The sequence below is a fragment of the Lipomyces japonicus genome (assembly GCF_038497905.1).
Source record: "Lipomyces japonicus strain CBS 7319 unplaced genomic scaffold V1514scaffold_101, whole genome shotgun sequence".
Taxonomy (NCBI): Eukaryota; Fungi; Ascomycota; class Lipomycetes; order Lipomycetales; family Lipomycetaceae; genus Lipomyces; species Lipomyces japonicus.
The window spans coordinates 1-15,281 of NW_027117913.1; the positions used below are offsets into that span (position 1 = coordinate 1).

The following is a 15,281-nucleotide window of genomic DNA, read 5'->3' on the forward strand; positions in this document are numbered from 1 at the left end:
ACGAGATACCTTGCTTGGTGGTCGAAGTACAATTATATTTTGTCATCTGGTTTGAGTGCAGGTGTCGCGTTTTCTGGTATTTTGATTTTCTTGGCTTTGCAGTATCATCCTAAGAATTTGACATGGTGGGGTAACAAGGTTTCCAGTGCTGGTATCGACGGTGCTGGCACGGCGACCTTGAAACCACTTCCAGCTGATGGTTATTTCGGGTTCCCAGTAGGAACTTGGAAGTGAAGGAAAAAAAAAAATATCATACAATTTTTGCAGTACTATTTAGATCATTTTTGAGTGTTTTATATTATTTTTCGTGTTTTTGTTGTTATTATATGTATATGCGAGCTATAAATAATTGTTATATTTTATAAATTAAAAGCTTTTTGATGATTATGAATCCTTAAATATATATGTACAACTCTTACAGTTGCGTGTCGAAACAAATCTTAGCTTGCCAAGCTGCCAAGACTAAAACATAACTCAATATGGACGTATAATCGAACCGCGTAGATAAGCACGTTATCAGTCGAGTCAGACCAAGTTCAGGCTGCGGTGCAGAGAAACTATAAGCCAACATAACAAAAAACAATGCATATCCAAAATGTAATGTACGCCAGCAATGCTCCGATCGTATTTTGCATTTTTATGCGTGGTCCTTGGCCTCTGCTTGATTAGGTCAAAGTCAAAACGGTGCAATAAAAAGCAATCCAAAAACAGTGTTTTAAGTGGCATACGAACAGTCCAAAAAAAACCAGACCGATCATAGATTTTGGGAAGTTTTAGTCCCTAGCTCTTGTGAACGGTAATCAATCAGGACAAGTTTTGGAAAAAAAAAAACTGTTTGAAGTCTTTGGCGCACGGTCGTGAAGACCAGAGCACATTAAGAAAAAAACAGTCATTTATAGTTATCAAACTAAACCAATCAGGTAAAACGATATTGTAGAACCGATAAATGCCCCCGCAAAAACACCTTTTAAATTGCATTAAGCCTACTGAACAACATGGCAACATTACATATACGGACGTTAATAGTGCAACTTCAATCGATTGTGAATAGTCTGACCTGAATGACCACTTTCTTCATGGATTTTTCCGGCAATTAGTGGCAGCAACTTCTTTGAGCTGACAAAAGACTTGTATAATGGCATATGCGCCAGCAGCACCCTTCAACGTTCAAAAAAAATATACATATCTCTATTCTCACCGCATCCTCGCATGTCCAATATCTTCTGTTAGACGCTTATCGACTATAATCAAAATATTCTCAGGCAATTCGAATATGCACACGTGCAATTTCCAGTAATACAAGATGTGGACGTTCTATTCATCCAAATTATCCATTATTTGGGGGCCTTTTTCGTGGGCCTTTTTCGTTCATCACGTCGGCTTTGCTGGCGATTGAGACAACGGTAAAAAATGGGGTTGGGGCTTCCATCTTTAACAAAATGTAGTTATATATAAACTCATCAAATGTTGCTCAATAATGCCAAACCTAAAAAATGAAATAAAATAAAACACGAAATTTAATTTTTGATTAAAATCCCTGATTGCGAGGAAATGAACATTTTATATCATCGTTATAAGTTATATGTATCAATAAAATCTTTATTTAAGCAATTACAAAACACTAACAGCACCTGATGACACAGAAGTTCCGAAAGGAACAATACCAGCAGGACGCTTACCCAACAATGCAAGTGGCACAATGCCCGACACATGCATGTCAGGACCGTACACTTCAAGAGGCAGGTTAAGTTCTTCACCTGCGTTCTTGATCAAGCGCAAACCTTCTTGCCAATTTGGACCACCTCTGCGAACGTAAATCTTGACCTTGTGCTGATGAAGTTGAGTTTGGTAATCCTTAAATGCGCGAATGATGCCCTTAAAAGTAGAACCAACCTGAGTGAAATTGGCAATGCCACCACCAATGAACAAAAGCTTGCCATCAGCAACTGGCTCACCACGGGTCAGAAGATCAAGCACGGTCTTGGCGTACTCATACGTCTGAGTCTCGGTGGGTGCACCAGAGTATTCACCGTAGTTGGCAATTTCATTCGCATAACCGGCAGATGCGATCGCGTCAGCGTAAACAACGGACGCGCCACCACCAGCAACGAGAGTCCAAACGCGTCCCTGCGCATTCAAAACAGTGAGCTTAAGAGAGGCACCGGTTTTTGAGTCCAGCTCAGCAATGTAGGCCTCCTCTGGCGAAAGCTCGCGGCCAAACGGAGCCGGGAAGACCATTGGTGGACCGGCATCAATGTTAGTCTTTCCAGCAGACACGGAAGAAGAGGCCAAGCCCAAAGCAGTAGGAGAGCGAGCAAGAGCCCATTTGGCACCACTCTCAAACTCGGCAGTCTGATCGAGCTTGGCGGCAAGATCAAGGTAATGAACTTCAACACCAGTAGGTGAAGGAATGACGACGAGCGGATTAATTTCGAGATATGTGAATTGCAGGTCAACATAGACCGCATACAAGCGATTAATAAAATCTACCAAAGTGGCATGCTGAGATTCAGGCACTTGCGAAAACAAAGTTTCGACAATCGTCTTGTTTGACGGGTATGAAGATTCCAAGTCAACCGGAATCAGCAACTTGGACGCCTTGGCGTCAACATCACCAACGTCGACACCACCTTCGTGATAGAACAGAATCCAGTCGCCTTCACGGACGGAGTTAATATTGATGTAGTACTCGGTCTCCTGAGGGTGCGGCACGAAAGGCTCGACCAAGAACGTGCGCAAAAAGCCATGGATGGATTCGACCTTGATGCTCTTGCCGGCCCGCTCGGCAATCCATTGCCGAGCCTGCTGCCAAGTGACATTGAGGGCGAGCAAGCCGGACTTGCCTCGCCGCTTGATCAACTGATCAGGCTTTGCAACAAATTTTGCGCCGTCGGTAAGCAACCAGGGGTACAAGTTCTCGGCCGCGTCAAGCACGGCCTTGACAGTGGCCGGCTCGTCGTCTGGGAACGTCAACGACGCCAGACGAGGTGGGGCAGGTACGAAGTCAGTAGACGTGCCCTGCTTGGTGATCAAGGGGGACCGAGCCAGGAAATAGGCCAGCAGGGCCTTGCCGTCGGCCTCGTGAATGGACTTTGCAGACATGACGAGAAATAAGCAATGAAGAAAAAAGAACACGGGAGCGAATTGGGGTTTTTATGTTTGAAACGAGCGGGGTTCAGAAGAAAGGATTGTCGTCGCTGGCTGCTTCGTCACGACGGCCTTGTTGGGAACAGGCCCAGGAATGCGCGCCCGGGCCCCGTGCCCACGTCTACGGGGCCCCGTGCTGACGAATGCGCACCCCCGCGGTGCAACCCTCGGGTTGGGGCACGCGACAATCACTAAGCTGCGCACAAAGCAAAATCCTTTAATTCACGTCCGTTCGCTCCTCAAGTTCCCTCTCCATCCTTTTCTACTCTTCAGCTCTTCTTGTAATCCCACGATCTACCACAATGGCTCCTTCGGCTGAGGAAAACATCACCAGGTTTGCCCCGCCTACCGCTCCGGCGTCGCCCTTGCCCGACTTCCAGCTGTTCCACAATAAGACCAGGGCGTTTGTGTACGGCCTGCAACCTCGTGCTTGCCAGGGCATGCTGGATTTCGATTTCATTTGCAAGCGCACGACCCCGTCCGTGGCTGCCATTATCTACCCTTTCGGTGGTCAATTTGTGTCCAAGATGTACTGGGGCACCAAGGAGACCTTGCTGCCCGTCTACCAGTCGGTCAAGACTGCGGCTGAGAAGCATCCCGAGGTCGATGTCGTTGTCAACTTTGCCTCCTCACGATCAGTATACACTTCCACTTTGGAATTGCTCGAGCTGCCTCAGATCAGAGTATTTTTTTTTTTTCTTTTTTTTTTTTTTTTTTTTGTTTGACCTTTCAACTGATTCAATTGATCGATTGATATATAGACCATTGCAATCATCGCTGAAGGTGTTCCTGAGAGACATGCCCGTGAAATTCTGTTCCGTGCAAAGGAGAAGGGTGTCGTCATCATTGGTCCCGCTACTGTCGGTGGCATCAAGCCCGGCTGCTTCAAGATTGGCAACACCGGTGGCATGATGGATAACATTGTGGCCTCTAAACTTTACCGTGCCGGTTCGGTTGGTTACGTGTCCAAGTCTGGTGGCATGTCCAACGAACTCAACAACATCATTGCCCAAACCACCGACGGTGTCTACGAGGGCATTGCCATCGGTGGTGACCGTTACCCTGGTACCACGTTCATTGACCATTTGCTGCGCTACGAGGCCGACCCTGGTTGCAAGATCTTGCTTCTCTTGGGTGAAGTTGGTGGAGTGGAAGAGTACAGAGTCATTGAAGCCGTCAAGGCCGGCAAGATCACAAAGCCCATTGTCGCATGGGCCATCGGGACTTGTGCTTCCATGTTCACCACCGAGGTTCAGTTCGGTCATGCTGGCTCGTTCGCAAACTCGCAACTGGAGACAGCAAAGGCCAAGAACGCTGCCTTGAAAGAAGCCGGATTCTACGTGCCCGATACGTTTGAAGATTTACCTGAAGTTCTGTCGGCCCTTTATCAGTCACTGGTCAAGAACGGCACCATCGTGCCCAAGCCCGAACCTGAACCACCCAAAATCCCAATTGACTACGCCTGGGCTCAGGAATTGGGACTGATCAGAAAGCCTGCTGCGTTCATCTCCACCATTTCCGATGACCGTGGCCAGGAACTTCTCTACGCCGGATTACCCATCACCGACGTGTTCAAGGAGGACATTGGCATCGGCGGTGTCATGTCCTTGCTCTGGTTCAGACGCAGGTTACCAGACTATGCTTCCAAGTTTCTTGAAATGGTGCTCATGCTTACTGCCGACCACGGTCCTGCCGTGTCGGGTGCGCTCAACACGATCGTCACTACTCGTGCAGGAAAGGATCTTATTTCGTCTCTCGTTGCTGGTCTGTTGACCATTGGTGAACGATTCGGAGGCGCGCTTGACGGTGCCGCTCGCGAGTTTACCGCTGCATACGACAAGGGTCTTTCCCCCCGTGAGTTTGTTGACACCATGCGCAAGGCCAACAAGCTCATCCCCGGTATTGGTCACAAGATCAAGTCCCGCAACAACCCAGACATGCGGGTTGAACTTGTTAAGGAATTTGTCCGCAAGAATTTCCCTACCACCAAGTTGCTCGACTATGCCTTGGCCGTCGAATCCGTCACGACATCGAAAAAGGACAACCTGATCCTGAACGTTGACGGCTGCATTGCTGTTGTGTTTGTTGACTTGGTTCGACACTGTGGCGCGTTTTCGTCTGAAGAAGCTGAAGACTACCTCAAGATTGGTGTGCTTAATGGTCTTTTCGTCCTTGGCCGTTCGATTGGTCTCATTGCTCATCACCTTGACCAAAAACGCTTGCGCACCGGTCTTTACCGTCATCCATGGGATGATATTACTTACTTGCTTCCAACTCAGGAAAGCCTTGGTTCGACGAACCGGGTTGAGGTTAAGATTTAAATGCCGTGCGTTTATTGTCTTTTCAATTTTTTTTTTTTTTTGTTTTGCCATTGATAACAGCCGGGATGTTATTTTTTATTTATTTGAATTTGAATTTGTTTTGCTATAGACCATAACAGTAAAACAGCGTTTGATACGCAAGACATTATAATAAATAATATTTTGAGATTCATCAATGCTATAGTTATCAGGAGCTCATCGATATGGACGTAAAAAGTAAAATTGCATGCGCGCAGGTGAGGCAGTGCTGAAGCTGCTACTATATATAAACTGTGGCTGGGAAGATGAAAAAGGGGAAAGCCGGCCCCGGAGAAATCATAACTGAGTCTGACGCGTTCAATTTTAAATTAATTAAAAATGAAAACACAATTCTATAACTATTAGTTGAAACAATTCTCGAAATAACTTTGACATTGTGTGCTCTTTCGTTTCTCGTATATAGATATTATATTGTATATGTATAATATAACCTGCCGACCATCATAAGTCATATAACCATGCTCGCCATTATTTGGACTGCACTAGCAGTCATGTCACTGTTGTCCACAGCTCATGCTAATGGATTCACATTGGACCTTACGAGTGAAAGTATGAAGCTTGAAGATTACTAATTTTTTTTTTAATCTACCTACTCACCTGCTCGGATCTAACTAGGCTCAATCAAATCTGCGGCAAAAATAGTGGCGCAAGGTCTAATGAATTACTATCACGGTGATGAATCAGGCTATACTCCTGGCATATTTTCAGGAGATTACTACTGGTGGGAATCAGGTGCTGCTTGGGGTGTAAGTGTTTGTAATTTTTTTTTTTTTTTTTTGTTTGTTTTGTTTTGGCTTGCTGGTTTTTCCTAAACTGTTGTCATCTTGTAGAGTTTAATGGATTATCAATATCTGACCGGTGATACGCAATATAATGATGTGATGAAAACTGGGTTGCTGTTTCAAGTTGGCACTGATTGGGATTATACACCCAAGAATCAGACGTTATCACTTGGCAATGACGATCAAGGCTTCTGGGGTATTACTGCCATGATGGCGGCCGAACGCAACTTCACAAACCCGGATTCAGATCAACCACAATGGCTCGGCTTGGCACAGGCCGTGTTTAACTCGATCGCTCTCACATGGGATACTCAGTACTGTGATGGCGGGGTGCGTTGGCAAAAATTCGTGTTGAACAAAGGCTACGATTACAAAAACTCAATCGCGAACGGCATTTTGTTCCAACTCGGTGCCCGCCTGGCCAGGTATACTAATAATGACACGTACGCTGAATGGGCTGAAAAAGTTTGGGATTGGGAAACAAATATCGGGTTGATCCCGTCTGCTACGTATTTTGTTTACGACGGCGGTTCGGTGGATGATAACTGTGCGCGCTTGAACAAGATCCAGTGGACGTACAACATGGCCGTTTTTTTGGCCGGATCCGCATACATGTACAATTACACGGCATCCTCAAACTTGACGTCTAGTGGCGGTACCGCAAGTACCTGGGAGCAACGCACCACGTCTCTGGTGTCCACGTTGACCGCGTTTATTTATCAATCATCAAACATTGTCTACGAACCAGCATGCGAGCCTTCCAAATCATGCAATCCCGATCAGCAATCATTCAAGGCTTACCTTGCCCGATGGCTTGGCGCTACCATGATCTTGGCTCCATTTACGACCGACATAATCCTGCCCGTACTCAAGGCCTCGGCATTGGCTGCCGCGTCGACTTGCAACGGCGGCACCGACGGCGTGACTTGTGGTTTCAGTTGGACCACGGAAGGCACGTATGACGGCATGTACGGATTAGGCGAACAAATGGCGGCTTTGGAAATTATTCAGTCACATTTATTGCAATATAACCCCGCGCCTTACACCAACACGACCGGTGGAAGTTCAACCGGTGATTCGTCCCTCGGAACCGATGAACTTTCCGGTACGAGTTCAAAATCCATTACTTCCAAGGACCGGGCCGGCGCATGGATCATTACGATCGCTGCTTGCGTGTTTGTAGTGTTGGGTGCGGTTTGGATGGGCGTCGAGGACAAGTTTGAAGGCACAAAGAATCTTAAGGAATGGATTCGTCTGGAAGACTTGTCATAAAATTGACCCTACTAATCGTCGTCATTTTTTTTTTATTTTTTTTTTTATTTTTTTTTTTTTTTGGTTATTTGGGAGTTTGTAATTTTGTGATTTTGTTTACATTTTATTTTTTTTTTTTGCTTTGCTTTGCTTTTCGTAGTTTTTCTTTTATTTAAAGTGCATTTGTTATTGAATAAATCTGTATTTTAAAAAAAAAAATTTTTTTGCTCGTATATCCTTTAGATAGAATATACAACTATATAACAATGACTACAAAAGTTATACACAATCTCACTTCTTCATGGTAACTTGAAAATCTTCCAACGTGTTGCCAACTCCCGGACTTCTGCTTGATTCAACCGCAACCAGGTACGCAAACTCTTTAGATTCCCAATACCCTGAGTGCGCGGTCAAGATTGAAATGTATTGATTCTCTAACGCCCCGGTAGGTTGCAATATATAATCCAATTGACCGTTCTCATTAAGCATGTACATGCGCCTGCGAATCAGATTCTCATGCCGAAAATCTCTGGCTTCACTTTCGGCATTACCTGATGACGACAGCGATGTTGGGTTTGTAATCGTGGTTCGTGTCCTGGCAAATGATCCATCATCATCATCATCATCATCATCATCTGAATAGTATAAATCCGTCAAATTATCATCATCATTGCTCTTGTGGTTGTCGTCTTGCTCGTTTTCAGATCCAGGTTCCAAAATGCCACGTTCATCTTCAGACATTTTACCCTTGCGCTTGCCCTCTTCCCTGGTTCGTTCAATCCGTTCACCTGCTCGATAACTCGGCTTAAATTTCATGGCTGCCGTTGACGCGATATCCCTCCCCGCATGCCTGGCCTTGTCAATCACACGTTTTCGTGCCTCAGCTGCGCGTCGTCTTAAAAATTCTGCTCGCTTCCCGTTTTTAAACAACCTAGCCCAAAATGAGACCGACACCGGTGGCAATGTTAAAACTGCTCGTTCAATCCTTTCAGAATATGACGCATCCAAGCAGGGATTGATCCGGTACGCGATCGGGTCGGATGTGTGAATCACGTTAAACAAGTTCTCCGTCGCAAAGCATCCATACATGCCTGCATTTTCAAACCCGACTTCGGAGTCAACAATAGCTTGATCGTAACCTGACTCTGTCCCCAACTGCGGCATCTGTGATGTTATGGTTTTGACCCGACCTTGTAATAGCAACCGTGGAATCAGGTTTGCCTTGTTTAGCAACATGAAAAATCCAACCGGTGATCCAGCCAAGAAAAAATTACGAATCGTAAATTCCAAAACCGCATTAACATCATCTGTTTGTGAATATATCGATGGCGCGATCGTGGGTTGGCGAGATAGAATATCAGCGGCAATAACTGAACCCAATGAATGCCCGATTATTGAAATCTTGCCTTTCCATTCAGGATTATTTCTAATCCATAATCTGTATATGCGATTGGCCTCCTTAACTACCGCTTGCAGGACTCTAGGACGATGCTTTGACATGTAATATGGAATATCCAACAACACGTCAGAAATAATATGCCGAACCGCCGGGATTGTGGGCGGCGTTATGTCATTTAAACTAAACGCACGATGACTTGATGGCCGTGCTGATGAATCACCATTTGCATTGCCCGATTCTGAAGTTATCTCATCTTCTTCAAAATTGATCTTACGTCTCCAATTTACTGGCAGCACGGCCGGTGGAGCTTTGGAAATTCCCAACGATAAATGTTGCTCTGAAATCAGCACTCTAAAGTTATTGATTGCTATATTAAATTTAAACAAGGTCAGCCCAAACGCTCAATATTCACCACGCAAATTCCCAAAGTTCACTCACCGTAAGTAAAATCAAACGTTTCCACTCGTTCAGACAACTTCTGACCGATACCATGAACGACAAGTATCAAATGCTCAATTTCCTTGTCCGCCCATTGACCCTGATTTATTTTCCCGCCACCTGCAATCCAGTCGTCGTAGTCAAATCCACGTTTGACAACCCCGCCGATTCCTTTCCCCGGCAATCTAACGTCCGGGCCGCCATGCTTTGAAACCGCACCCAAGACCAATGAGGTTCCTTTGGAAACACCTTGCCTTCTGCCAGCAAATGTCCTCACGATTATTCTCTCCGTAACTAATACGGCAAACCCTGACCGATTATTGCTCGTGCTATCTGCCAGTGTGACGCCTTCTTTTGGAGGAATGTCACGAGTGAAAAGATCTGCCCGTCTCGACCTTGCACTTCTGCTCGCAAAATCTGACTCGTCAACTGGCAACGGCCAAAACACTGCAGAAAATTCACTACTTAGTGTAAACTTGATTTTATCCTCAGCGGGCCTGCCAGTTTTCTTAACGCTTCGCAATTCTGAATGATACCCTGCATGCCACGGCTGAACTTCCAAAAATCCACGTTCCAAGTTTTCAACCAGCCGCAAATCCACAATCGGCTTTGCCGAATAACGACGCGTACTCGTGATCTCATTATTCCTGCCCCGGGTTACGAACCGCCGGGTCGTGAGCGGCGACGTGTAAAACCAAGTTGCCCGAAACACGTGCGCAGTGTCATGCATGGGCCGCCAATAAATCGGAACCAGCTTGGCCACAACCGGGCCGGGCAGCGACTGGGCATGCTTGTTGTTGACCTTAAACTGAACAGCATACAGCCTAGCCTTGCCGACAATCACACTGACCACGCCGGTCCGGCCGGACGTGTCATCGATAACGTTGCCGTCGATCGATTTGGCAACGTATACTGCCTGCCATGCGGCTTCGATTTTGGCATTATCCTCCAGTGAAAACGGCATCCATTTGGTTTCCTTCTCGATTGCCACTGTCGAAGCAGCCGGGGTTGATGGTAATGGCAGCGGTGCCGCAGCGTCGTCAACCGGAGCATTAGCATTATGAAAAAAATAAGGCGGCATTTCCTTTTTTTTCAAAAAGAGCCTTTGTTAAAAAGCACCGATGAGTTAATGTGTATCTGTACTATCATTATTTGCGTAAACTGGACTTCACTCCCAGTATTAATTAGGTTCTCTATAAGAAATTAGACAAGAAAAGCTTGAAAATAGTGCGTCACATAGTCTAATTGATCGGCAAGCGGAACAATTAACGCAATCTCCACAGTGATACATTTATTTGCATTAGTTATATATATTACATACCTTGTTACATCCGAGTATACTAAATTTCAATCAACCTTTACCACATGTTCAAACCATTTTGCGTAGATTCATTGATCATCTTGCTTATGTTGACAATCATGTGATGAGCATTAGCTAAATCTACAGTCGTCCGGGCCCTAACCTGTTCTTATCGGTGGCTGATAACTTTAGATTGTCCAATTACAGACATGCAATGAAGTCCTGTTCTTTTGTGCAATTACGCATATTCGAGTGTATTTCAATAAGCATCAAAATTTATAGTTTCAGCTTTTATTGTTTTGATTATTTTAATGTCTGTCGTTCGTCTTCCCGAAGTCATGTATGTTGTTTTTTTGTATTCGGGCAATAAAGGTGGATTATGTAAGGCCAACAAGTTAACTAACTATATATAACTAGATCCATTTCGGAAGAGCAACTTCAAGAAACTGCTGGCCAGTTCGGTGTTAGCATCCCCAAGCATGATGTTGAAGCGTACAGGATTCTTTTGTCTGGTTTAGATGAAGCTGCAGTGGCAATTGCTGCCGAAGAAGACTATCTTCCGCCATTAGATCTTCAGCGATTTCCTCGAGAAAACGTTCATCGTCCAGTCGCAAATGAATTCAACGCATGGGCGTATAAAGTTAAAATTACTTCCACCAAAAAAGAGGATTTGAACGGCGTGTTGTCAGGCAAAACGATCTTGATCAAGGATAACATAAACATTGGAAAAGTTCCGTCCTTGTTTGGCACAGACGTAATCAATCCAGGTTCAATTATTCCGGAATACGATGCCACGGTTGTCACCAGAGTATTAAAAGCTGGTGCAACCATTGTTGGCAAGGGTGCATGTGAAAATTTCTCAATGTCTCCATCTTCATTTACGAACGCTTACGCGCAAGTTCACCATCCACTTGAACCTGGGTTTAATGCAGGCGGATCATCTAGTGGCTGTGCTGCGTTACTGGCAGCCGGGAAAGTTGATCTGGCTATTGGTGGTGATCAAGGTGGTTCAATCAGAGTGCCGGCGTCATACTGTGGTCTTGTCGGCCTTAAGCCCACATTTGGCCTGATCCCGTACACCGGCATTGCATCTTTAGCCTCGATCGTTGACCATACAGGCCCCATGACCAGAACCGTTCTTGATAATGCCTTACTACTAGGCGTATTGGCTGGGTCTGATGGGTATGACGACAGGCAGATTGGCTTGCCGCAACCAATCCCGGACTACGTGAGTGAATTGTCCAAATATTCATCACACCCGGCTACTGCAATAAAAGGATTCAAGATTGGCATTATTAAGGAGTCGTTTGATATGGCCGGATTAGATGACCGAGTATCTGAAAAGGTAAAAGCTGCCGCTCATGCTTTTGCTAAACTTGGAGACAATGTTACGGTCGAGGAAGTGTCGGTTCCGATTCATAAGCTTGCGCCTGCAATTTGGACTATCGCCACCAGGCAAGGTTTTAGTGAGCAGGGAGTTACGGGTCAGAATCCACTTCGATTCGGAGTTCATGATGCGGCATTGAACGTTGCCTTGTCATCATGGACTCAAGAAATGTTTGACAAGGTCGCAATTAAGAACCCGGCCGTAACTAATGCTCTTCTTGGTGGTAGATATATTAAAAACAAATACCCTGGATTAACAGATAAGGCTTTAAATTTGGCGAGAAAGTTAAAGGACACGTATGACTCTTTATTTGATACTTACGACGTTTTGATTACGCCATGTGCTCCCACGCCGGCCAACTATTATATTTTTGATGAGCAGGACGACATCATGACAAAGATATCCAAAGCGGTTGGCACGACCCAAAACACCACGCCGTTTAACATTTCTGGGAATCCTGCGTTGAGTGTTCCGATCGCGTTATTGCCTGCGGTTGAGAAGCCCGAGATTAAATTGCCGATTGGCATGCAAATTGTTGGGAAATCCTTTGATGAGCTTAGCATTTTAAAAGCGGCTTATGCATGGGAACAGAGTCTCAGTTGGAAGGAGTTTTGAAAAAAAAAATTTATTTATAATATATTCAATTAACGATTTTTTTTCTTTCATTTTTTGAAATGCGAGCACGCGTCGGAGCTTACTTGATTATCTTCTCCGTCAGTGATGCCAATAACTTTTTTAACTCCTCCGTTGCCTGTTCGAGTCCGGGACCTTGATGAGTACGCTTGCCGTCTTCAACCAAATCGCTTATTTTTAATGCAAGACTTGGTTCGGCGAGATCCATTCGCAAGCTGTCGCCCAACACCGCTTGCAGTTGCGGTACGGCTCTCAAACTTCCCCTGAATGAATAAGTAACAATGCCAGCCGGCTTGGCGTCCCATTCCCTCTTCAAATAATCAATCGCATTCTTTAACGCCGCAGTGTACGAGCCATTGTAAACCGGGGTCAAGAAAATAAATCCGGAAGCTTTCTTGATCTTCTCTGACCATGCAATCGAGTTCGGCTGAGTATATATTCCCCTGGCAGCTGGATACGGCTCCAAGCTAACTATGGGAAGATCCCAATCTTTCAAATCCACAATTTCAAAATTAACGGACGATCCGGCGGTGCTGTCTGCTGTTTGTTTAATCCATTCGGCAACAAGAGGGCCCTGTCGAACCACGCGAACACTGCCAATAATAATGTACACGACCGGCTTTTCAGTAGCAGTCATTCTTTCGTTCAAATGCTCATAAAGCAATGCTTTTTTCTATATTTTGGAGCGACAATTGATCAAGGCGTTGCCCCTTTTATATATTGTTTCTGATACGACCGAGCCGATATAAAAAAACCTATGTATAAGCAGCCGAAAAATGTAAGCATGGGTTAGGTGACGTTCCTCAGCAGACACTTTACGGAATTAACGTGCGGCTGCGCGTTTATTGTTAAAGTTAATCGTGGACCCCTGAAACGGAGTTTACGCGGCAAAGTTACGCAATATGACGAGTTTTCTTGCATTCAAATCTATCTTCAGAAAAAAATTAAGCCCCCGAATGTATTAGCAAACTGGCTGTAAAAAAGGAAAAAAAAATGAGATAAATCAATAAATAATTCAAAAGTTGAAAGTAAAATATATAAGCACGCGTTTTTTTACTTTGTTTATTATAAATTAATTTGCATGCTTATGTAATTTTTTTTATTTTTTTATTTTTGACTTTATTTATTACTAAGCCTAAAGATAAACGAAAACAGGAAAACACAGACGTATTAAAAAAAAAACCTGTTACAGATAAGCAAGGCAACTCAAAAGGAACAAAGAAAACTATCAAAGAATTAAAAAATTCAAGAGTGCGAACCGTAAATCAAACCATTTTTTTTCTTTTTTTTTTTATATAAACCACTCTCCCTGCTCTAGATATCGCTTCATTTCTACGGCCCCATTTGGTAGCCGAACCTCGGGTGCCCTTGGCTAAATAGTCATTTATTGCGTGATGTCCAGACAAAAACAAATATTGAACGTTGATTGATTGATTGATTGATTATGAGACTCACGCTTCAAATATTGACGGTAAATAATTAGAAACATTTTTTTACCTTACATAAGCATGCATTAACTATTCAAATCAAATCCATGCTGGAGGACGATAGAAAAAGGCCTACACACAGGGAGGACGTACAGCAGCCGCCAAGGGATTGAGCACATCCTCGTTGACAGACCGAGGAGAGAAAAAGAAGACCACTTTGATGAATCATCCGAAAGTTTGCCAAGCTTTGGACAGAGACATGCGCGACGAAGGAACGCGTAGAGTCATTGCGCTAAGAATCCCACTACTGAGTGTCGTTTAATATAAACCTTTTTTTATCTTAACTAGGACACTAGGTGCCCCTGACGTGTATTATTTATTCATAATATCGAAAAAACAGAAGATTATAGACATCAACAACAATGAAAACGTTAAATCAGTAAATCACGATATAAACAGTAAAAAAAATTAACACATTGACAACTATGACTGACAAGCACTGATGGATGCACGGGCAAAAAACTCGCGGAATAGGAGAGCATCTTGTGCTTCCTCCCCTCTAAACGGGTAGCGACGTCGGGATCGATGTAAGTCTTGGACTGCAGATATTACCGTTGCGTGGAAACCTAACCCTGTGACATGACTTAATAGTTGCACACTTTATTACTTTTCTAAAGAATTGATGCGGTGGCTCAATGGTAGAGCTTTCGACTCCAGTAGTCAGCTGTTGACATCGAAGGGTTGCAGGTTCAATTCCTGTCCGTGTCATTTTTTTAAATTTTTTTTACGCTTAGAAAAGAATATATTTTTGTTTTTCGAAAGCAATGTAACGAATTATATGATTGTGTGTCTAGCAATCTGGTATGATTAATCAAATGAACCATATTTTGTTGTTTGGCGACTGCCATTAATTATTATATCATACTTTTCCAAGTACAGCGAGCCTATATTTTTGGCTTGAATATTGCAGAAGAATTTATGTTAAAATATATGGATTGATCGACGAACGCATTAAAAATAATTTTTGTTATAATCAAAAATGTTGAACAAATTTTAGCTGAAAAATTAGGTGCACTGACAAAATAGTGTGCACCAAGTCTCAACTAAATTTATGATTGAAGTTCGCGATCAACAAAAGTGTCGACCTCCGTGGATTA

The 15,281-nt window shown here is 44.1% G+C and overlaps 7 protein-coding genes and 1 non-coding gene across 8 annotated transcripts; 5 read left to right on the forward strand and 3 right to left on the reverse strand.

The window, feature by feature from the left end:
• Positions 1 to 356, forward strand: V1514DRAFT_15258 (uncharacterized protein; the record flags this gene model as incomplete). The annotated part of the gene is made up of 1 exon (XM_066924507.1): positions 1 to 356. A coding segment is annotated over one exon (234 nt), but the record flags the coding sequence as incomplete, so codon positions are not given.
• A 1,222-nt stretch (positions 357 to 1,578) lies between these two features.
• Positions 1,579 to 3,226, reverse strand: V1514DRAFT_339280 (uncharacterized protein). Its single transcript, XM_066928950.1, has one exon. It carries the CDS (start codon positions 3,100 to 3,102, stop codon positions 1,612 to 1,614), a length of 1,491 nt encoding a protein of 496 aa, XP_066780586.1. The 5' UTR covers positions 3,103 to 3,226; the 3' UTR covers positions 1,579 to 1,611.
• Positions 3,227 to 3,357: 131 nt separating this feature from the next.
• Positions 3,358 to 5,640, forward strand: V1514DRAFT_339281 (citrate synthase-like protein). The gene is made up of 2 exons (XM_066928951.1): positions 3,358 to 3,830; positions 3,909 to 5,640. Exons 1-2 carry the CDS (start codon positions 3,450 to 3,452, stop codon positions 5,466 to 5,468), a joined length of 1,941 nt encoding a protein of 646 aa, XP_066780587.1. The 5' UTR covers positions 3,358 to 3,449; the 3' UTR covers positions 5,469 to 5,640.
• Positions 5,641 to 5,805: 165 nt separating this feature from the next.
• On the forward strand, positions 5,806 to 7,687 carry V1514DRAFT_339283 (glycosyl hydrolase family 76-domain-containing protein). Its single transcript, XM_066928952.1, has 3 exons — positions 5,806 to 6,056; positions 6,123 to 6,253; positions 6,338 to 7,687. The coding sequence occupies exons 1-3, from the start codon at positions 5,966 to 5,968 to the stop codon at positions 7,559 to 7,561; spliced, it is 1,446 nt and encodes a 481-aa protein (XP_066780588.1). The 5' UTR covers positions 5,806 to 5,965; the 3' UTR covers positions 7,562 to 7,687.
• A 144-nt stretch (positions 7,688 to 7,831) lies between these two features.
• V1514DRAFT_345412 (DDHD domain-containing protein) lies at positions 7,832 to 10,458 on the reverse strand (the record flags this gene model as incomplete). The annotated part of the gene is made up of 2 exons (XM_066929232.1): positions 7,832 to 9,306; positions 9,378 to 10,458. 2 exons carry the CDS (start codon positions 10,456 to 10,458, stop codon positions 7,832 to 7,834), a joined length of 2,556 nt encoding a protein of 851 aa, XP_066780589.1.
• Positions 10,459 to 10,701: 243 nt separating this feature from the next.
• V1514DRAFT_339289 (amidase signature enzyme) lies at positions 10,702 to 12,778 on the forward strand. The gene is made up of 2 exons (XM_066928953.1): positions 10,702 to 11,017; positions 11,095 to 12,778. Exons 1-2 carry the CDS (start codon positions 10,989 to 10,991, stop codon positions 12,677 to 12,679), a joined length of 1,614 nt encoding a protein of 537 aa, XP_066780590.1. The 5' UTR covers positions 10,702 to 10,988; the 3' UTR covers positions 12,680 to 12,778.
• V1514DRAFT_339291 (NADPH-dependent FMN reductase-domain-containing protein) lies at positions 12,287 to 13,428 on the reverse strand. The gene has a single exon (XM_066928954.1). The coding sequence runs from the start codon at positions 13,332 to 13,334 to the stop codon at positions 12,759 to 12,761; it is 576 nt and encodes a 191-aa protein (XP_066780591.1). The 5' UTR covers positions 13,335 to 13,428; the 3' UTR covers positions 12,287 to 12,758.
• A 1,377-nt stretch (positions 13,429 to 14,805) lies between these two features.
• Positions 14,806 to 14,892, forward strand: V1514DRAFT_t127. The gene has a single exon. It is a non-coding gene; the product is annotated as a tRNA-Trp (tRNA).
• The last annotated feature ends 389 nt before the right edge of the window (positions 14,893 to 15,281 follow it).